The following is a 22,704-nucleotide window of genomic DNA, read 5'->3' on the forward strand; positions in this document are numbered from 1 at the left end:
TGGGCGTTTTTTTACACAATGCTTTTTAGTTAAAAATTGCCTTTAACAAGGCAACTGCAGTTGTTACATTAACCCCTAAGGGATTATCAACAAGTGTTTTTCCAAAGTTACAGGGGGGTTTGCATCAAATTCGTCACTAGGTTAAAAACATCTTTTCTAGAAGGACAAAAACACCCCAATTGAAAGAAGCAAGACAGTTTCATGCTAGACCGTGTGACACTTCCGCAAAAATGTTTTTCCTGTACAGCAAACCTGCCTCAGCAAGAACGGTAAGATTCCTTCACCCAGACTAGCCTGCTGTGTGTTGGTGAAAACATTTTTTTAAAGTAGAAAAGTTCTAGGTTGAAGCTGCCCCAAGAATTCTGACTCTCTGAGGACCTTTTGACCTGTCCAGATGATTGCCAGAACTACCCTAAGTGTGAGCACCAGAACATTTTCTCCATGAGTTTAGCACACTATTGCTTTTTATTTCCATCAGCTGTTTCCAGTAAAGAAGTTAAGGGCTGCCTGCACCTGACTAGCCCTTTCTTTGCATCCCAATTAGACTATTTCATTTCAGAAAGATGGATGCAACCATAACTTTGTTTTAGCACCATCCTAAGAAAAGACACTGTCCCACCACGCTGATGTTCAACAGCTAAGCCTCTTCAGCCTACATGAAACTTAAGGATCAGGCATATTCCAGACTACTGAAATCCTTACAAGGCTGCAGCAACTAGAAGGATGGCTGGGGCAAAAACTTCTCTGATTGCCGGAGAAACTCTTGAAATCAAAAGGCAAAGTGGCTTCTGAGCGTGTGACTTCTCCATGTTGCCAGGGCTGCACTTCCAGAGTTCATGTACCTGTATTGTGTACAAATGCTACTTCTGGTATCTGTTACTGAGTTCAAGCCTTCAAACTCTCAGAATGAAAAGGAAAGGTGATAAGCTGCAGTGAACACAGTAGTTCTTCAGGACTGCTCACTGTCTCATTAAAAATCCTAGAGAGTTGAGAATTCCCAGTGAAGTATTTCCTATAAAGTATTTGGGATATACTCATGCATGAGTGTGCCATGTTCAGTACTCAAATTAATTTCATGCTCTAATTGATCCAAAACTGACAGCACAGAGTACAAAACTGCATTAATTAGAAACTGCAAGAACTAGAATAGAATAGATGTTGAGAACCAAGCCATGTAAGTGCCAATGTATGTTATGAAAAACCTCATCTAAACAAACACAATGTAGGCATTGTCATTCCTTTATCTTCAATGCAGCAGAAAGTTACACATCTATAAAACACTAGAGCCACGTTACTTACTGGGCTTGGAATAGAGTCAGGATCAAGCTTCTTCTGCGGTGGGCCTGAGAGCTGTGCTGGACCTCCAGGGAAAGCACCAGGATAGGACAGTTGAGATGCTGCCATCTGAGGACCATAGTTTGCTGCAGAGTTACAGATGACCATTCATTTAAAGTATTTAAGTTCCATTATCAACGCTTAGCATCAATTTCTGCCATGCAATTAATTCTTACTCAGCGAAGTGCAACTCCTCCTTCCCCTGCGTTTTCAGCAAGTAAAAGAAATGGATTTCTGTGGCTCAGTTAGGCTTTAGTTTGTGATTTTAAAAAGTAAGAACACCACCAGATGTGACAACTTTGGCTCCAAAGTTTTCAGGTTAATGTCAAGTAGGACAGTAGTAGAGATTACCACAGCTACTCGTGCCAGGCCATTATCTCAGTGAGAATCTCTCCACTAACATCAGTCAATGCAAACTGATATCATTAGCTGGCTTTTCGTATTCAGTTACAATGCATTATTGCCATAGTAATGCATTTTTGAAAGCTGCTTATGACAGCACTACAAGACAGAAAGCAGTCTATACCTTTACAAGAGTCTAAGAAAAACGTCTTCCCATGGTATGCTGTTCCTTCACCAATTACTAATCACTAATTCTGTTTCTGATCCAAATTAATCTCCTTTTTCTAGTTATGGTCTCAACAGAGTGCTAAACTTGTGAGCAGAAGCAGAGCCTGTCTCAAGTGTACTTCCCTTCTACAGAAAGGGAGTTTCTATTTCACCTTTCCCAGTCAGCTGAAGATTCAGCCATGAATGGACACAGTTCCACCAGTGATTGTGCCTGCACACTTTGTTTCCAATCACATAACAAACATCCTTTCCCTACCTTGCTGAGGATGATATCCAGGCCCTGGAGGCTGTCCCGGAAGGTGCTGCAAGTTAGGATTTGGAGGGACAGGTCCAGGGATTCCACCCTGCCTGGCCCCAGGAGGCAATGCTGGCTGAGCACAAAGGCCATTAACACTATTTGCTGGTGGAGGAGGCAGCTGTGGGGCAGGAGGCAAACCCATCTGCTGCTGGCTTGGGGGCAGCAGTCGTGGGCCCTGGAAAGCTGCTGGATGCCCAGGAGACATGCAAGAGCTCGGAATAGTGCCAGGACCTGAGTGAGAAATGATGTCTGGTGAGTGAGAAATGATAACCAAACCTGTGCCAAAGCTGCTCTGGTTCTGCTCAGTACATTACAACAGCACAGAGGCTATTCTGGATCCCATACTGACCAGGCTGCCTTAAGGGACTCTGTGTCTGATCACGTGAGAAGTCATGGTCTCAGTCTCACCTGATTCAGTCACTTTATTTCTTTTGGCTCTACTTGCAGTAAAACCCTACAGCTGGGGTAGATGGGCAAAGAGCAAGAGAAGCCAGAGTTTGACACTTCTTCACTAGAACACACACAGATGACTCTACTTTGAAAACACGACTTCACTTTAGAATGTGAAACAACATTTTTTTTGCTCAATAATCCATTTCTCTTATGTGGTATGTTTTTATTAGTCTGCTATTTGTATTTCACCATAACAGGTTTGATGGTAAATAAATACACTTCATACTAAAAGATGAAACATGGGAATTATTTTGTACACACTGGCAAGGAATTGTCTATTGTTTATAAGATCCAGATTCCAATTAGAATTAAAAGGACCCCGGACATAGAGATTTTTTGAGACTTAAAATCTGTAAACACTTATTACTTTACAAAACCTACATTTTTTGGTCAGATTTTCCCCCAAAGACAAAGTAATTATAAAGAGAGCTACAAGAATAATCAATATAAGGCTTGAAGAGAAAGAAGTAACTTGTTTGTATACAAACACTGAAACACATCACATATGTTAACTGAAAAAGTGTCACTGCATGCAAAATACAAACCTCCCAGCACATGAGAACACTGTATTTTACATAATTGTTTTTAAATTCTTTATATAATATATTCTGCATAATTTAAATACGTATCAGCTTTCGTGGCTAGAAGTAATTTACATGGACGCATCACACGATCACATCTTCATGGCCTAGGTTTGAGGTGGTGTGACATCAAAATAAATGCAGATAAATTAACATTAAACCCCACGTATGTTTCAACAAAAAAAACAAAATAGTCTTGTAATAGGAGAAACTGTAAAAAGCCGAGAAAAATTAAACCCTGTTTGAATATTACTGCTCATGCTTTGGCAGATCCTGACATGTTCACTAAGTAATTTGAGAAATGACTGATGGGATACCCAAATTTAACAGGAGGTTTGTCAAACATCAATTTACAATTAACCCAATACTACTGATTTAAGATGGAAAAATTCTGAGAACTTAAGCCAATGATGGTGATCGAAGGTGTCATTTTCTGTTTATACAGAAGTTCAGTAAGTTTCTAATTATCATAGTCCTAATGCTTTAACTGAGGAAAAAGTCAATCAGATAACCCATTTACCATAGCTGTTTATCTGCATGCTGTTGAGCTGGTCAGCAAGTTGTGCTGTAGAAGAAGCAGGTGCAGTATTTGGTAAGGCTGATTGGGACTGATGACTGTAGGGAGGATAGGAAGGTCCTGTGTTACTTGGAGGTGGAGGGCCTTGAAACCTAAAGGAAAAAATCAGTGCAGTTATGCAAAAAAAATTATATCAAATAATCATAACTCTTGAAGACCTCATACCTCCTCAAGGTGGTGCTGAAATAATTAATTAGACAAAACCCTAATGGAGTATGCCCACATTCTGCTCAGAAAATGTACACTTGTCTTAAAATACACGAAGGACAGGGAGGTTGCACACTTGTTCAGTAAAAACAGGCAGTCCATGTCTGTTTGCACACTTGTTAGAAACGGAGCAGTGAGTACACCATGGCAAAGTGAGAGCAGTAATAACTGTAAGCCTGAAGACTAAGAAACACAAACATCTGAACATATCACAGCACTCCATCCCCTTTCCAAGCTTATAAAGGAAGATCTCCTACCAAGGATGGGTGAAGATTAGGAGAAAAATCTGTAAAGAGAAGAAAAGGAAGTGAGAAATTGTTGAGGCGTTCTGTGTAGTAGAGGTATAAAGAGGATGCAGGCAGAGAAAAACTTCATGATTATCAGATATGGAAAACATGAATGCAAGAAAAATAACTAGAGAAAAGAAAGCAGTAACACACACATGGCTTACAAAGGTATTTTTTACCAGACTATTTCAGTCTGGTAAAATAAGATCTCAGGCTACGCCCCAGAGACAATCAACACAGATTTTCCTGTGACCTCTTGTAAAACTGAGGATGGGCCCAACTATTTCAAGAGAAGTAGAATTCACTTTACTTGAAATTTCCATTTGGATACTTCCTGGCCTAGAATAGCAGCTCTAAGCAATTTTGGAAAAAAAACAAGATCAGGTGAAGAACAGATGTGCAGCTGCCAGGGCAATGACCAGACGCTACAGAAGAGAATCAGTATTTTGCTAGGTCATGTCAACCTGACTCAATTCACCTTGTTTTTTCATCTTCAGGACAACCACCACTTCCCCCTATGCATGAGTACATCATCTTGGACAACTGATCACCAGCCTTTTTGGGTCTTCCTTTCCACGGATAATAAACAGGTTTCCCTATTTTGACATGAAATAACTACACTAAAACTAAGAAGCACAGAAGCAGAATAAGATTTCAACCAACTACAAGAATGTTGTTAAGTGGAGTCAAGTTCACTAAAATGAAGGGGCTATGGGTACACAAACTAATTTTGTCACTCCTGGGAGATGTGGAAAATAACTAATATTTGACAGAATTAAATAAAAGAGTTACATATTGACTCACTTTACATGCAACACAAATATCGTGTTGGCCATCCCCTCATGCAACCTTTTTTCAAAGATTTCTTTCTACAGCTTTCACCTGTCCCTGTTTTCTCCCCTTCCCCTTCCTGTCTCCTTCACAGAAAGGTCAAACAGCACAGATGTCAGGTATGGATCCTTTCCAGTCACCTGTGTGGCTGCTGTCCTGGTGTACCAGACCCATTCTGGAAACTGTGCTGGCTCAATTGCTGTGCTCCAGGTGGTGGAGGCCCAACGGGAGCTGGAGATCCAAAAGGCACAGTTGATTTTGACACACCTGCAAAAGATGAAGCACTTTTATGTAAAACCCTCTAAGAAAGAACAAGATGGGCAAGAAATGCAGGTGTGCAGATCTGCTCTAGCATTAAGAATAACAGCTTTGGGTCACCCTGCTTAAGCACAGGTCTCAGATCAGAGGTCCCTTCCAATCTCAGTGGTTCTGTTGGAAAGCACAGATTTCTGGTCAGTTATAAATGCAGATATGAAAAACTCAGAAAGAGTAAAAAGGAAACAAATAGCAGTTCATAACTTTCCAGCAAAGAACCCAAGAGGGACAGTAAGAAAAAGCAATGAACAAACAGACACTGCAATTGCCAGTTTGGGGCAGTGATAATTCCCAGTTATATTTCAACGTAGAAACAATAAGTCCCTTTGATTTCAGAGACAGACAGGTGAGAATGAAAACTTTAAAAACCTGTCAAAATTAAAACAAAAAGAGCTTCCATATGTACAACCTGCTCTCCTGCGCTGAAAACGGTTCTTAATTCAGATCCAGTATAGTGACCATGAAGAAACTGTGATTTATATAAACAGCAATGTTGAATGAACAGCTTTTCAAACTGTATTTCTTGAACTATTTTCTCTTTACATTACTCTAACATAAAAAAATGATCTGGTATGGACACCAGTGTTTTCCCCAAGTGTTCTAGTAAGTCAATTGCCAGAAGCATTTAGATCAGAATTCTGCCAATATTCAGCATGTGATTAGAGTAATACAACTCCTGCTGTCTTCAATAAGAAGTTTTAGAGAAACTGGGTAGAACTCTTTTTTTCTGTTTCCTGTTACAGTATGAGTGCAAAACTCACACAAGGTAGAAAGAGATGCAAAACACCATTATTGAAAAATAGACTCTGAAAATAAACAAAGCCAAAATAATACCTGGTTGAGGTGCTGAGTATGAGGAGTTAGGGTCCCCATAATGTCCATAACGAATTGAAGAAGTGGGTGGTCCAAAACCTCCTATTCCTGGCTGTGACTGGGAATATGGAGGAGCTGCAACATAACCTTGTTGACTCATGATGGCAATTTTCTCATTCCAAACCTTCGGCAAAAACTGATTGTGTCTTTAGCAATCTGCAAAAAGGAAAACGACACCTGCTACTATTCATCACTCTCTGCGCATTTTAAAAGGCTGTGAATTGTATTCCCCCTAAAAAAGATAAAAGACACATTTGAAGGCAAAAATGACCTGAAGTCAGGGGCAAATATTGGTTTTGCTTGATAGTTTAGTTTCCTCAGCATTATCACATGCTGCATTTTAATGGGATTCACCTCTCCCACGCCCATGAAGAGAACTGTAAGCAATGGATGCGCAGATGGAAAAAACTCTCAAAAGAAAGTCCCAAACTATTCTTTTTACTGGGAGAGCCTTGACTTCAATTACATGTGGAAAACACACTGAGAATCCTGCTCCCCAAACACCAGCCATCCCAAAGAACACACTGAAAAATCAGGAAAGGCGGAGTGACCAGAGCAGAAAACTCCCCCTAGCAAATCCTTCTCCTGTGCTAGCACACCTTACCTTGGAGGAGGTGTGGAATACCACACCAGTTTTTCACCAAGCCTTTTACAAACCTTCTGCATCAACCCCACTCCAAGCAAGTGATGGAAGATTCCTTGTTTTTGATACTGGTGAAACACAGAGTAAAGCACAGGATAGAGTTCCTAATTCTGGTTGTCTTCTGCATTACTGGCCCAGGTTTACTCCAGAACTCCAGAGTGTGCCAAACCTGAGCACAAGATATTCCACAAGGCAGTATGGCCTCAACAGCACTTCGTGTTGCCTTTGCTGTTATCAGGCATCTTCTTCCTAAGTTTCACATCCTGATCCTGTTGTTTTAAATAATGAAACCAGCAAACCCCGGAATCTGACAGAAAGCAATTCAGAAAGAGTTTTCTAACGATGAGAGCATTCACAAGATACGCAATTTCTTTCTTGTAGTCAAGATTTTTTTTAACAGGATAGAGTAACACTTTAGAAAACTTTCAGGAAAGAGTGTCCTGATAACTGCCACCATTTTTAGAAGCAGAAAATATGAAGAATCCTGCATTGCCAAACCACATGATTACATTTCACCAGATTAATTTTCAGATATAGTGCCCTTGCCACCGAGGGATGTGAAAAGTTATTAAAGTTGTACACTCTGCAGCCTTAATAACAAGCTTCCTCTTTTCCACTTGAGAGTTTCCATTTTGATAGCAGACCGAATTTAACAATAACAGAATTTCACTTTCTTGAGACCCAAATTAAACTGTTATGAGAAAACGCTGAGGATCCAAACCCTGAACAAGCATTTACTACTCCTAGAGAGCCCCAAGCACATAAGCCAGGCATCCCCAAAGAACCACGCAACATAAATTAGCATTTCAGGTGTTAACTGTTCTTTTGAAATAGCTTTCCCAATCACCTGTATTTCACATTCTTAAGCTCAAGCCGTGGACTCATCTTAAACATGGAAACTGGATGAAAATAAAACACTAACTGTGCTCCAGAAGCACAAAGGCACCTCAAAATTACAGCTCCAAGAACACACAAATAAATTTATGCTGCACAGGCACATGTCAGTAGAGAAAGGTTAACCCTATCAGAAAGCCCATTCCTAGGCTTCCCAAACTGAACAGATATTTCTGGAGAAAAAAACCTCAGCAGTTTTACTGATCATGCACATCAGACAAGCAATCACTCTGAGCTGGGTACAGGGCCTGGCCCTCCCCACATTCTTCAATGCAGCACAAGATTTCTCAGCTGCAGTAGTTAACTGCTTCCGGGAGTTAATCCTATGGAGTTTTCTCCTATTTACTAGTTAACAAGATAAACACAGGGAGGAAAAAGAAAAATGTTTAATCAGAGGCTTGGTGCTGCCACCTGTACCTTCTTCCCTCCCCCGCCTCCATCAGAAAAGACGTGGCAGTGAGAGTTTTAGTTGTACCAGAAGACACTAAATTAGCATTAAATTACCTACACACAGACATACATATATTTTATAACTATATAAAGGAAGAGATTTTCCCTTAGAGGCAGCTGCAACAACCAACACCTTAAGCTGCAAGAGCATTCAGAGGAAATTACTTCCTCCACAGCTTACTCACACACACACAAAAAAAACTTGCCACGTCAAACTTCCCACAGACAGTATAAACACACAGAGGTTGTGCTGAAGGGAGACAGGAGCTCTAACCACAGACAAAATAATACAAGTGTTTTGAACACAATTCCAGATTCTAATTAGCACCAGGGATATTTAATGTCTTCTCAGGATAGGTAGATATACCAGCTATCACAAATGAGTGTTTTAAGGTTGCCTGAAAAATTATGAGCATTTCAGAAATCACACCGTGGGGGAGGGTGTGGATGCACCACCACCCCATGAAAAGAGTCCATACAGAAGGTCGTGAAAACTTTTTTCTCCCTGTCTCAACACTGGTTTACTTTATACCCCATAACCTGGGGAACAACACCAGCACTGAACAACAGCCGGAGAATATAACTGACCTCTATTACAAGAACAGGCTGTCACCTCTTTCAGAGGATCGCTGCACCTATGCAACGCTCTGGCGTCTCTGTGGAGATAGAAAAGTTAACTATGCGCAAGCAGAAGCAGGACAACAGAAACAAAACCAGGCTCGAGCCCTTGGCTGCCCGAAGGAGAAGTGTTAACTTTGTATTTCTTCGGAGACACTGTGCTCCCCAACACGTCATCCAGGCAGAGGTGCTGTCCCTTCCCGTGGCAGGCTGCAGCGGCAATTTGGCGGCCAGTCCCGGGGGTGCCGCACCTTTATCTCCCGGGCTCACACACGCAGATTGGAACATCGCCGCACGCACACAATGCAACAGACCTACACACACATTTCAGGGCTCTTTCTCGGTAACGCATGGCGAACTGAGCTATGAAAGCAAAACCTACATTTCCCCCCATTCACTGCCAAGCCCGCAAAGCTTTACTACATTTTTTTATGCATACAACTTTCCCGTCCCCAGCGCCTATGATTTTCAAGCCGCCGTGAGCTCGCAACAGGTCCGGCCCCGCGCTGGGAGCCTCCGCCCGGCCCGCGGCAGTACCTGTGCCTGCCCGGGGCCGCCCTCCGCGCTCCGCCGCCCGCGCTTTCCCCGCGCTGTCCCCTCAGCCGGGGGCGCCCGCCGGGACCGTTACCTGCGGCCGCGCGCCCGCCGCCTCACGCGCCCGAGTGCCACGTCTGAGGCGGCCCCGCGCGGACCGCGCCTGCGCAGTGCGGGCGGCGAGGCCGCGCCCGCGGCCGGGCCGTGCCCTCCCGGGCGGGGGCGAAGGGCAGCCCGGGGCGGTCGCCGTGAGACGCTGTCGCCTTTTGCGCCGGGGGATACGTCCCGCTCCAAACGCGGAGCGGTCGTACTAAAGGGATACTTTTTTATTCCGTCGTTGTGTGCTTGAAAAACAGAATCGCGGAATCAGTTAGGTTGGAAAAGAGGTCTGAGGTCCCCGGGTGCAACCTATGACCGAACACCAACCACCACGTCAACTAAACCACGTCCCTTCAGTGCCACGTCCAGGCTTTCCTGAAACGCCTCCAGGGACGGTGACTCCACCGCCTCCCCGGGCAGCCCATTCCAATGTCTAATTATCCATTCTGTGAGAAATTCTTCCTCATGTCCAGCCTAAACCTCCCCTGCGGCAGCTTAAGACTGTGTCCTCTCATCCTGTAGCCAGCTGCCTGGTGGAAGATGTAGATATGTATATTTACAACTACATTTTACACAAATATATCTTACGTATCTGTATGTAAAATTATGCCACCTGAATATTGTCTTGGGTTTTGTAACCAAATATCTACAGTGAAATATGATGCAGGTACTTTACCTGTTTGCATACTCTGGTTTTAATTACTGTTCAAGTGCATTTAAAAATGCTGCCTTGGTTACAGAATAGGTAATGTTTTCCTAATTAACAAAATAGAAATGTGGGAGTAACATGAGAGAGATTGGAAGTAACATGAGGAAGATGTATTTGTAAAGTTACTTTTCTTTCCAATCACAAATAAACGTTGATTATGTTAAAGTAAAAAGAAAGGAAACTGTGAGATGAAAAAAAAGCAATCACTCAAAGAATCACAGAATCATAGAATATCATGAATTGGAAGGGACCCACAAGGATCATCAAAAACCAGGTCCCAGCCCTGCACAGGACAGCCCCAAGGATCACACCACAACAGCTATGTAACCCACGTGCACCTGGAATTCAGGCTCCCGAGGCTTTCTTATCCTTGTTCTACAACCTTAATAAGCCTTCTGAAAGTACTAAACAGTTTTGCCTAGAGCTAAACCTCAGTAATGGCTGTGACCTCAAAACAAACTGTCCAAAGCATTCATTACTGTACAAAATAATTCTGAACAAAACCCCAGGGCCTTGGAAACAGATGTCAAAATGAAGATACGCAGTGACATCCTTTACATGAAAGACTCACTAGAAACCTCAACAAGCAACACAAAGTAGGCAAGAACAATTCTTGACCTGTCTTATTCTTGCTAACCAGAGCTGGATTCACCACTAAATGATATAAGCTGGTTTTCTACATGTTATCAGAGGCAATACTGTTGGATGTGTCAGGGAAAGTCTAAAACGTTTCAAATCTCTCCCAGCTGTCTAATCAGAATGGAAAATTTCGTCCCCGAGGTGAGAAGCATCAGTTAAACTGGATGTGGTTTTGGCTGCAGGGTATCAGTGACTCTTTCATAAGCAGGATGCAAACCAATGCCTTTCATCATTGCTGCTCTGCAGTTTCACCCCTCACCCCTATGTCTTTTCCTGGTTATACAGACACACTGAAGTTATGCAAAACTCCTCTGAAATATCATGCCACTGAGGAAAATAACAGGTTTAAGTTTGGACATTCCCTATTTTGCCAGGGAGACAGGCAGCCACTGTCCCAGCAGTCCTGCTGTGTCTCACTGCGAGCTATTAACAGTAAGCAGCTGTGGATAACTCAGCACCGAGGAACCGGGCACTTACTTGGCCACTGAACACTTACTATCAGATTTCTCCTCCCCGAAATCAGCTCCAGTGAAACCGAAACACGAGATGAGCAAAAAGATAGCAAGGAGAAGCCATGGCATTGGCAGTTCTTTCCTTAATTCAGGCCCACTCTGGAAATGGATCAAGATGCCTCCTTCTTTCGAGGATGTTCCTGTTGTCCTTCAGCCTGGCACACTGAGACAAAAGGCATGCAGCATGTCACAGTCTGGATGTTTGGAAACTACAAGTAGGATTTATCTACTGTTTTCACCTATAACATTAAAATAATCTAAGGTTTTCAATTTTAGAAACATGGAAACATCATTAAAGTATGTTATTGGTCTGGAAGGTAATTTCACAAAAATGAGAATGCAGGATTGCTAAACTATTGTAAGTAATTTTAATAAATCATTTTAATTAAACCATACCGTAAAATCTGAGAATCAGACTGGTTTGTTCTTGATCATTGTCAGCAATGATGATCTTGTAGGTTAAATTAACTTTCTTAATCGAATCAATTTCCAATAGGTTGGAAAATTCATCCTGTAGTGGTAGCTATGCAGTGCTGCTGAAAATGAATGTGATTTCATACATTTCGGACCTAATTTGTAGTATACAGGCTCTATAGGAGGCTAGCTCAAATCTTTCAGAGACCATTATTAAATTTGTTTTTTAGTTTTTATCATTTTTGAAATAATTTGAGATTGGACTGTTCCCAGAAATTACTGCTGGAGTCTATAAAAGCCCCTGCTGAACAAACCATGCAGGTCTCCTCTCTCTATCTCATAGCAGATCCCATTAAGACAATGTGTGTGTGATTCCAGGAAACCTAAATCCTGTCCTAACCTTTTCAGTTACTGGATGTCCTTAAAATACAGCCTTGCTACAAGGTGCCAGGAAGAATCAGAACAAACCTTTCTCTAGTGGAAGATGTGGGCAATATTTGGTATGCTCTTTAAAGAAATGACTATTTCATCACAAGGAATAGTTCATAAAACTCCAAGGATTATAGGCTTTAAAAGGTGTTTCTTTGTGTTGAAACTGTTTTTGTTCATTTTTATGTCCTTCAGACAAAGCTACAGGTTTGCTTTTGCACATCAGAAGAGTCCTATGAGCTATTTACATAAAAGAGACTACTTGGTTTTCTTGTCTTGCTTACATATATTCAGTAAAATTTTCTCTAATGTTTTGTCTACTGTATATTTAAGGTCTATGAAAAACAGCTTACAGCTCAGTGTAAAGCGCTTTACAAAAAAATGGAAATTATATTTAAAATATTACTTGATTAAAAAGAAAGCAAGGACTTTGATATTAAAAAAATCACTTTGAAGGAATTATGTTCTTCTCAAAAAAACGGTGTTAGATTAGAAAATGCTATGTGAAGAAAAAGGAAAAGATGCAATATTTCAGGAATCAGAACAATACTGTTAGAAGAAACACATCAGTGTTGTGACTCAGCTACATTTCTAATACAAAAAGCTCGGCACAGTAGAAACCTGAAAGAGGGTATGGCAGAAGTGAATAATGATATTTTGATTAAACAGTCTCAAAGGCAACTAGAAAATATTGTTGGAGTGCACCCTTTAAACACTTCCCTATAGGGAATGAAAACAGCCAAGGGTTTCCAAAATACCAGACTGATGTAGGTGTTGTTATCCAGGGAAAACAACACAGGAATGTTAAAATCCTGGGCATACAGTCATTGCTGTAGAATTTAAGTACCCCATGTTAATAGATACTTCCTACAGGGACTGTGCACTATCACCCATTTCAGCTCAGGCATGGGGCCACAAATAAAGGAAGAATTAACTCCTTACAGGTTTGTGGGGTTTTTTTCTCTGAGGTAACTCAGGCTGTGGATCAGAGCACCCAGAACCACAGTGGGTCCTGGCCAGTTGAGGAGGCCACTGGGAGGCCATTAGGGATTGCTGAGCACACGGATCATGCCAGTGATCCTTTTTCCTTCTGCTGAGTGCTGACCTCCCTCTCCACAGCGATACTAAAGCTGTGCTACCCCTCAGGCTGCTTCCAGCATAAAGATGTCCTGGAACTTCATGTTCATTAAAGTTTCCAAAGTATTTTTAGATGAGAAAAAGTGTAAATCCAATTCCAATTCATAAACTTGTATTCTGGTTGTCTGAATTCATCTGCAAATTCATTTGGACTAATGATACATTCTGTTCCCTGCTGTGAAGTGGGATGTTTTGTTGGTTGCTGGTAGGCTTTAGAACAGCTGCACTGTTTCACCCCTAGGAGTGGCTGAATTTTGTTATACCCTGCAGAGGATGGGAGGACTGGGAGTGCTTCACTGCGTCCCTGCCCCAACCCTTTTAAACATCATTGGCAGCTAATAAGTCCACAATGACAGCCCGTTGTCTCCATGGTCCCTAATTCCCCCAGAGGACAAAAATCAACCACCACAGAGGACATTCACTGTCTACCTCAGAGACTGTTGGTAGAGTTTGCCGGCATATCTGCAAAGCAAAAAATTCTATTTAGGCATGAAAAATGATATGCAAGTGAAAGAGTACTTAATGCTATTATTTGTGTAGGAGACACTCTGGCTCTTGAGAACAGGGCACTTGCCTTAAAACCAAGGTCCTGATCCCTTGGTAAGTTGGTCCCTCTTAGCTAAAACCACCTTTTTTCTCTGAAACTCAGTAAACCACAAATTTTTATAAAACACTTTAGGGTCCACATGTGATAAGTACTATGCCAGGCATACATTAAAGAAAACAAATGTACTTTAGTAAAATGACTGTGGCTGCTTCCTCCCAGAAAATACTTTCTGGCTAGTTCAAGCCTCTGGATTTCCCAATATCTGCAAACCGTGAGACTCCTCTGCTTGCTCTCACTGACTGTTGCTGTTTTGGCTTTCTAATGAAATCAACATTCTGGCAACTCGATCTGGAACATTTACAGAAGATAGATGTGGTGTTCTGAGAAAACTGCTGTGATGTTTCAGTTGGGGAATTTCAATTATTTTTTAAATTCATTTACTACTGTCTAAAATGCATGAGAGTAGAAGATTGCATTACCTGCTCTTAACAAAAAAAAAAAAAAAAAGCAAAAAAAACCCAAAAACAAAACCCAAGACTTGATTATTCTGCTGTAATTGCTACATAATGAACTCTAACATAAAAACAAAGATGAGGTCTTAGTACAATCTGATTAATAATGTATCACTTATAAAGCACTGTGAATAAACATTAGGCCACCAGTCTGTAAGAACAGCAGAAAGTTAAACCATCCTTTCTGTGTTTGCTTGCTGAATGTATGGAATTCTTCAAACATTGATAAATTTCACTTTCACATTCAAAAGCTTCGGAAGCAGCTTTATTTACATTGGCTTTCATTTTACGTTTCCTGCTTGTGTTAAAATTTTCTGATATATTAGTGGAGTCTTGCTATAGAGCAGTAGTCAAACTCACTATCAATAAAAAAGAGTAGCTGAGTGAGTTCGTCATAACAAACTGGTGATTTGATTGAGTTACTTAAGATGCAAATACTTCTATGTGTGTTCTTACTTTGGCTTTGCTTCTGCTTTACTCCACCATTAATGTCAAAGCACAAAATCTACCTGAGCATGGAAAAATTTACATAACAGGAAAGAATCTCTGTTTTTTGTAAAAATATCAGTCTTGATTACAAAGTGTTTTTCAAAATATTGGGTTTGTGGTATTTGGATACCTTTAGTATAAAGCAATTGATGCCTTCCCCATGACCAACAAAAATAAATATCAGAATTAATTTTTTTAAAAAAAATCCATCATGTTATTTTTACACTATAGAAGCAACAGAGGGAAAGGAGATGCAGCTGGCATTTAAATGAAGGGCAGGAGCAAAATTTTACATCACACTTGGTGTCACAGCATGCGTGGTAGATTTGCACTGTGGAGGCACATAAACCACTTGTTCAGCATTTGCAGACATGGGCAGTTGTCTGGAGAACAGACAGATCCATGTCAAGGCCATCTAGAGAGTACATGAACACCAAAAGCAGAGGTCTGTACCAGAGGCAGAGGGAGTTGATAAGTCTGGAAACTGGTTCCTGGCAAGGAGACGCAGCGCAACAGGCAAGGCTGCAGGATCAGCAGGGGTTAAACATCAAGGTGTTTTTAGAGGGCAAATTTTTCCAATAGAATCTGCTCTAGTTGGAAAGGAATTAGTTATCAAAGAGTTGGAATTCTTGTTCCTATTGCCAGGAATGAAGATAGCTGGATTGCTTTTTAATCTATTGCAGTTATTTGGATGGGGGTAAGATTTCCTGCAGGGAGGTCCTGGTTGTGTCACCTCTGCTGCTCGGGTAAAGCCTAACCAGAACCATTCAGAGGCAGAGGGAGCAATGCTGGCTGCCTTTTGCAGGCAGGACTTCATGCCAAGGCAACTTTTTATGCCCTGTCTTTTTGCCAGATGCTGTAGTTGGATCCACTAACATCAGACCCACTGGGGCAGACACGGAGCAAAACAGTTCCCTGTAGTTGTGAGTGTTAGAAACTGCTTCACAAACCTCACAGCTTCTTTTGTAATACAGAGGAAAGAGGGAAGGAAAGGATACTCCAGGAGGACTCAAACTATCAAACTACTAAACTACAAACAGCGAATTTCAGAAGTTTTCATATTTCTCAAGGTTTCACTGTATATCTAGTAGCTATTTCTCCCACTTTTCAGGCGAAAAAAAAGTGAGAATTTTCAAGTGTGAAAACAGAACCCAAACTTCCCAAGACCCATACTGCATTATAATTCAGTTTTTCTCTGCTTCTCCTGTTCCTGTTTTCACTATGGAAAAATTCATTCTTAGGAGCCTTCCAAGTAACAAACAATACCTGCTTTAAAGTGCAATGCAAAAATAGTTGATTTTTATGCTGGACTGCAGCCATGCATGTAATTGAGCTCTTTCAAAGCAACCAGTCAAGGGAAGTTCATCACTTCTACACTTGCTAACAGGAAACAAAATTTAAAAGATGAAATCTGATACAGGTGAGTATACATCAGACTAATTTAAAATCTTTGTGTTCAATCCTAAATTCTACATTAAACCATAATTTCAAAATTTAGTAGATTACTTGGGCCTAACCCATATCTCAGCTACAATTAAAATATACTTGCTAACTGAATATGATGTGGTTACTCTTGATTAATTTCAATGTCATACATCAGAGGAGAGTTTTGCATGGCGTATTTCTTTAGCCCAACATACTGGCATGAAATGTTCGTTCAATAGGAAGAGGGGAGATCATAAAATCCAACTGGTTTAGATGAACAGATGGATAAAAGGTGCTGTGTTGCTCAACTGCCACCTTTAAATGACAATTCAAAGAGCAGGATGAAGCATTAGGGCAGAGGTGAGGAAAGTGGAACACCTGCTTGCATTACTTACAGGCATGTTCCATTTAAGGCTCTTCCAAGCTTTGGCAAAGATCAATTTTGATTCCCATAGGCTCTGTTAGGAAGAATGTGATGCAGCATCTCCCTGCCAAAACCAGGAAGAAAATAACACATAAATAGTCTTTGTTTTATTTTAGAGTCTTTTATCAGAATTTTTCCAACTACTGAAGCCAAAAATGTAGTCATCCCATCTTCTGGGAATCAAAATGAAAAGGAAATAGACACCTAAGAGTCTTTCCAAGTCCCAAGAGTAAATTAGTTCTTGCTTGCTAAAACACAGGGATAAGTAAAACCAGCAGTGGAATGACACCTGGAAACATGAATTCTAGCCCCAAACCTTACTTCTAGATTAACAAGAAACAGTAATTCCAGTGTCACAATTTTTTTTTCCATGTTCACAAATCTTGCAGTGAATGTGTTTTACTTTTTCTCACAAAAAAATCTTGTCGCTATTTTGTGTATTAATTTTTGGACACAATCTGAAATCCTTGCCTTTTCATAAAGGAAAACCTTCCCAAAAGATTTTCATCCAAGAAGTCCAGGGACAAAAAAACAAGTTTACTTCCCTTTTGCCAGTTTAGGAAAGTATTCCCTGATTATCCAAGACTGGCTGTGGTAAGAACAGGTAGGACAAACACCAAAGAAACATGAGAGATCTCTTCCCCAAATTCTTGTCCCTTTGCATTATCCATACATTTCTATACATTTTTATGTCTTGTGTTTAATGGTGCAGGTCTTTGGCTGCAGAGGGCTCATGTACATGCTGTGAGAGCTTCTCATTAATTGGATTGTAGTTACATTCTCTACACAAATTTCTGTTTACTCTGGTATAATTCAGCAGTGCTCAATGCTAACAACATTGTTTCTGTGTTTTGGAGGAAAGTGGCTTCTTTTGCTGGTTTTTTGGGTTTCTTCCCCTTGCAATAGATCCAAAACTCCTAATCTAGGATGATACCCAGTAACCCAAATGCTGAGAAATACCCTCCTGTACATTTCTCTGCTTCTTCCACTACGCTTCATTTGCCAGTCTTGAAGCTGGGGAAAAAACCAAGAAAGCAGGACTAGTGCTAAAATTCCAACCCATCATACAGTACCTTGTCTCTTAATCCACATTAGGGATTAAAATTAAAAGCTTTTACCTTTTCTGGTGAGGAATTGCTCATGCCTCCTATGCATGTGAGCAGAGTTTTCCTGTCTAGCCTTATAGGTAGCTAAAAATTATCTATGACCTGTATATTTAATTTGTTTTCGCTGAGAACTTGTTTTTACTGGTTTTGGTACCTTTGCCACTCAATGTCTGTACTTCCAGTGAGCAAACACTCTTATCTGGCAGTGCACTGCAAGGCTCCTCATGCAATCAAATCATCTGGATTTTATTAATTTGTCTTGTAGGACAAGAGAATTTTGCTGGGAAAAGATGAAGAGAATCAGCTTTAATGGATGTTAGCTGGAGCCATGCATTTGAACCTTCCATCAATATATTTAATTCACATTGTCATTTTATACCTCTTTTGAAAATTAAATCCTTTCCATATGTCTCTGTTCCTTGTTGTTTCTTAAGTCAGAAAAAAAATTTTAAAAAGGGTAGCAATTAAGCAGAAATGTATTTTCTATTTCTGTAAGCTTTGTGGATGATGTTTAGGTCTGCCTTCAAAATTTGCTTTTGACCTTATGTATTGTAGGACTACGAAACAAGGTATGTTATTAGGCAATGATTTGGGAAAAGAACATGTGCTGAAGTGCTTAGCATTGCCCAGCTTGCAGAAGCCACTTAGAAAACATCATTCGAAGGGATATATTGAAAAAGGTCATCTTCCCTTCATTTGGAAGAGATTGTATGTCAGATTATTAGATTTCTTTAGTGACATGGCTGTGATTTTATCATTTGTTTCATTAAAACAGCTATATTTATTTCCAATTGAGGGAATTTTCTCCACATAATTAACAAAAAAAAAAAAAAATCCACAGAGAAACAAAAAAGTCCCCCAAAATCAAACCAAACCAACAAACAAAAAACCCACCAAGAACCCACCAAACAAATAAAGCACTGGCTTCTTTTTCCTTTTTCCACCCCCTGCTGATTCTTCCATTTGGCTAAAATCAGATTCTACAATAATCTGGGTAGTTTATTAAATTGTTTACAGATGGTATAGTTAAATCTAGAAAGCTGTTAAAATAGATATTATTGGGGAACTAGTTTATGTTGATTTTAATATGGAAAAAATCAGATATGAAAAGAAAATGAAATGCACAAAAAAGAGGAAGTCACACCATCTGGGTACTTACAGCAGTAAAATGCTGCCCATAAATTAGAGATCATGATATCCCCTTTCCCTCTGTCTCTTCCTCATTACTAAGGAATGGGTGGAAATGTTTGCATTTTTAAACAATCCACAGACCTAGGATACTACTGTAGGAAACTGCAGGTGAAATGAAAGCTTTGCTTTTATTGCTGGATGAAAAGGCAAACATATGTCTTATTTATTCTCACATTTGGAGAATGTTTTCTGAACTCAGCTGCAGAAATACTTGATTATTAGATTTTAGATAAATCCACTTGTAGTAAAACTGTTCAGTATCATAAATTATTACAGTATTAAGAGAAAATATATGGAGAAGTGGCAGCAGATGAGGCAAAGAAAACTAAGAAGTGGTCACCAAGACCTCACAGAGCTTTAAAGGAATTCAAAGCTGAAATATCTGACCATTACTGAGATTGGAGAGTGCCATTTTTTACCTAACGTGTTCCAAGAGAGACTCAGAAAACAAGAAGTCTGTCAGCCTGATATCTATCCCAAGCAAAGAGGTGGAAGCTGTAATATGCCACAGTGGACATCTGGGTAAATATGACTTATCTGGGAAGAGTTAAAAAGGTTTTCAGAAAAGGAAGTCCTGCCTCACAAACATAAGGCAGTTCTTTGAGGGGATCAAAAAAACACGTGGAGAAGGGTCATCTGATTGATCTTGGATTTACAAAAGGCTTTCAACAAATTCCTTCACTAAAGGATTTTAAGAAAACTAAGCTGCCATGCCATAACGGGGCTTAGAAGTATAAGGTGATACACATTGGGGAAAAAAACCCCCATTAGTTCACATACAGAACGATGTGCTTTGAACTAAGCAGCGTCGGACAAGCTTTTAAGATTTTGAAAGATAATTCCAGGAACACATTAACTCTGCAGTGTCTGAAAAAGCAAATTAGGTGTTAGGAGTGTTGGGGTTAGCAACCAGAGAACAAAATAGATATCATCATGTTATTGCATAAATCCCAACTTTGTCTGCTCCCTGAAGGCTGTGTGGTGTTGCAGACCCTCATTTCAGAAAGGATTTGGAACTATAGAGGATGTAGAGAAAGAAAATGAAAGGTGTGAGATAGCAAAGGATGAAAGGTGTGAGATAGTAAAGGATGACTAATTATACTCTGTTGGAAAAATGGTGGATATGCAAAAGATCTGTAAAGTAAGTGCCTGGGAAGTGTGTGTCTGGGGATTGCTTGATCACAGTTTCCCTTGATCCGTGAATCGGGGACATCAAATGAATCTGTAGGACCCAGATTCAAGGCAGAAAAGGTGATCCTTTATGTCACTATTTAGGTAGGGACGACTTCCTGCACTAAGTTATCGACACTAGAAGTTATGTGGGCTCAAGAGGAAACAACATGCGAAAGTTCCTGGAAGAGAAATTTCTGTAACAAAGTACAGAGGAAAGAAATGCCTGGGGAAAGAAATGCACCATTTCCAATGTTCCATTTTCTACCTATTATCAGAGACAACATTTCGGGACAGATGGTCTCACATTGGCTATTCTTCATGTCTGACTATTCCTACCTTACCACAGCTCATTCAGGTTATTCTGCTGGGATTTTTGACAGGCAGTCCTTGAAGAGAGGTGAGCAAGGGGAGGTTTGACCTGGAAATCTTTTAATTCAGATCTCATCATACAAGATTAGATTGAAGCTAAAGCTTTCCCTGTATTTGGGCACAGATAGATTTGGAGTGAGTTCTGCCTTTTGTCATTTTCCCAGTTTATAGGATTATTTCTGACATCAAAGTTTTATCACTTGTTGCCTAAAACTGGATCTTTGGGTTTTAGTGAAATTATGGAGATGGTAGAAGTGGTTAAATGGCTGTAGTTGACGTTAGCTTGAAATTTCTCAGTGTATTTTGAAAATAATCTCAGAACTGATGCAATTTGTTTAAACTCTAGAAATTACAGAGACCAAGAAGTCATAAACTCCATGATGGACTCCACTTTTATCTTGATATCCAGTTTCTGACCAGCATTTGGAAATCCCAAAGGATGCAAGAATGTACAAATGGCTATGAGTAGTATTAAAAAGCAAAACATACTGCAGCATAAGCATTTAAAAATTCATACAGGGCAAATGGGAATTGTTAAGGCCTGTGGAATATTCTTTGTGAGATTAAGACATAGGAAGCTTTGGGTCTCCCCACCATGGGAATAGTTTAATTATGGACTTCAAATGGTTTCCTTACTGCAGAGCAAACAAGAAATTATACCTTAGAGGAAAGCAGCAATTTGTTTGGAATTGTTGTTATAAAAGTCCCTCACCAAGCTGACAAGACAAAAGTTATTTATTTCTCCTAATTTTTTTCTCTTCTGTCATGATCACAGCTCTTGTCAGTTCAAACAAAAGACTCCTATATCACTTTAAATGTACCAGGTTAAAATACCCCCAAAGCTTTGTCATACACCAAAATCAAACATCTCCTGGTATTCTGACTGGTCATTTTTTCAGCTGAGCAATCACTAATCAAGGTTGTTCTGTTCTAATATTTTACACAGTTCAGTTATATGGTCAAAAGTGATAGAAACCTCTGTATCTAGTACAAATTCCCATCACAGTGACCATCCAAATGCAGGGATGATTCTCTGTAATTTGATTTCTCCAAAAAGTATATTAAGAAGTTCAGAAACAGAGATCAGATCCTTTTTACCAAAATGATAAGAGACTAATACAAGCTCTAAACACCCTAAGAGTAATTAAGTATTTCATCACAAATTAGTTACATTTGAAGGACTAATAATTATGTGATAAATTCTCCTAAAACAGATGTCTTAATTTTGTGTTTGAGTGTCATAGAGCAGTTGTTTGCAGCTATATACTGAAGAATTTTATTGCTGTAAAATCTGTAAAAACTTGCATCATTAGTCAAAAGTGGGAGAAGTTTGTCTAAAGCAAGATTCTGCCTAGGGAAAGACTAAAAATCTGTCTGCTTAAGCAACATATCAACACTGCAAAAGATAAAAAGCAGTTACCAACCACCTTGAACTATTTCAAATGAGATGTCTGCACTCAAAGGTTGTCTAACAAAGTCCCTTTAAAGGCCATCCCCTTCCCTAGTATGGCTTCTCTGATGGTGTTTGCCTGAAGTATTTAATTATATGGCAACCTGTGCTTGTTTAGCTTCTCCTGAGCTGTTGACTTGAAGTCAATAAAGCAAGTACTCTTCCTCCTACTAAATCCTCTTACTGAGACAGTGACATTTTCCTCTGTTTGATTAGGCATCTTCTCTCCACCCAGGCTTTGTGTTACCTTAGTGTCTTAGAGGACAATGAAGGACTCAAACTCCTAAAAATCTGTCTACTTTTTCCAGCCAGAATATTTCAGTTTAACAGAAGATTCTCTCTCTACCTTGATATTTTGGCTTTGAAGCATCACTCCAGGTATCACTTAATTGACAGACACACTGGATAGGTTTCAACCCTCAGTGGTTACCTGCTGCTTAGCTGCAAAGTCATGTAATTTAAATGATGAGTGTTTCCGGTAGCCCAAACATCCCTGACAGCTTAGAACCAACCAAGTGGAAACACTTTAGAGAGGGACCTCAGTGAATCTATACTGTGAGAAACTGATGTCCCAGTACCCTGGGTCTCGAAGCAAAAGGTGTTGCTTTCAGAA

The 22,704-nt window shown here is 40.2% G+C and overlaps 1 protein-coding gene across 4 annotated transcripts in view; it reads right to left on the reverse strand.

The window, feature by feature from the left end:
* SEC24D (SEC24 homolog D, COPII coat complex component) overlaps positions 1 to 9,676 on the reverse strand; it is a 41,940-nt gene extending 32,264 nt beyond the window's left edge. The window contains exons 1-6 of one of the 4 annotated variants that reach the window (XM_066184864.1): positions 9,561 to 9,676; positions 6,289 to 6,483; positions 5,280 to 5,406; positions 3,758 to 3,906; positions 2,162 to 2,434; positions 1,300 to 1,421 (exon numbers count right to left, since the gene is read on the reverse strand). In XM_066184864.1, coding sequence (XP_066040961.1) covers positions 1,300 to 1,421; positions 2,162 to 2,434; positions 3,758 to 3,906; positions 5,280 to 5,406; positions 6,289 to 6,427 — 810 coding nt within the window. In that variant the 5' untranslated portion in view covers positions 6,428 to 6,483; positions 9,561 to 9,676. Of the gene's footprint in view, positions 1 to 1,299; positions 1,422 to 2,161; positions 2,435 to 3,757; positions 3,907 to 5,279; positions 5,407 to 6,288; positions 6,817 to 8,902; positions 8,970 to 9,469 lie in introns of those variants that run through there. The other 3 variants (XM_066184863.1, XM_066184866.1, XM_066184865.1) reach the window with 3 other exon arrangements.
* Between the last annotated feature and the right edge of the window lie 13,028 nt (positions 9,677 to 22,704).

This window comes from Chamaea fasciata, unplaced genomic scaffold (assembly GCF_029207755.1).
Source record: "Chamaea fasciata isolate MVZ Bird 193981 ecotype frontalis unplaced genomic scaffold, bChaFas1.0.hap1 SCAF_6, whole genome shotgun sequence".
Lineage (NCBI taxonomy): Eukaryota > Metazoa > Chordata > Aves > Passeriformes > Sylviidae > Chamaea > Chamaea fasciata.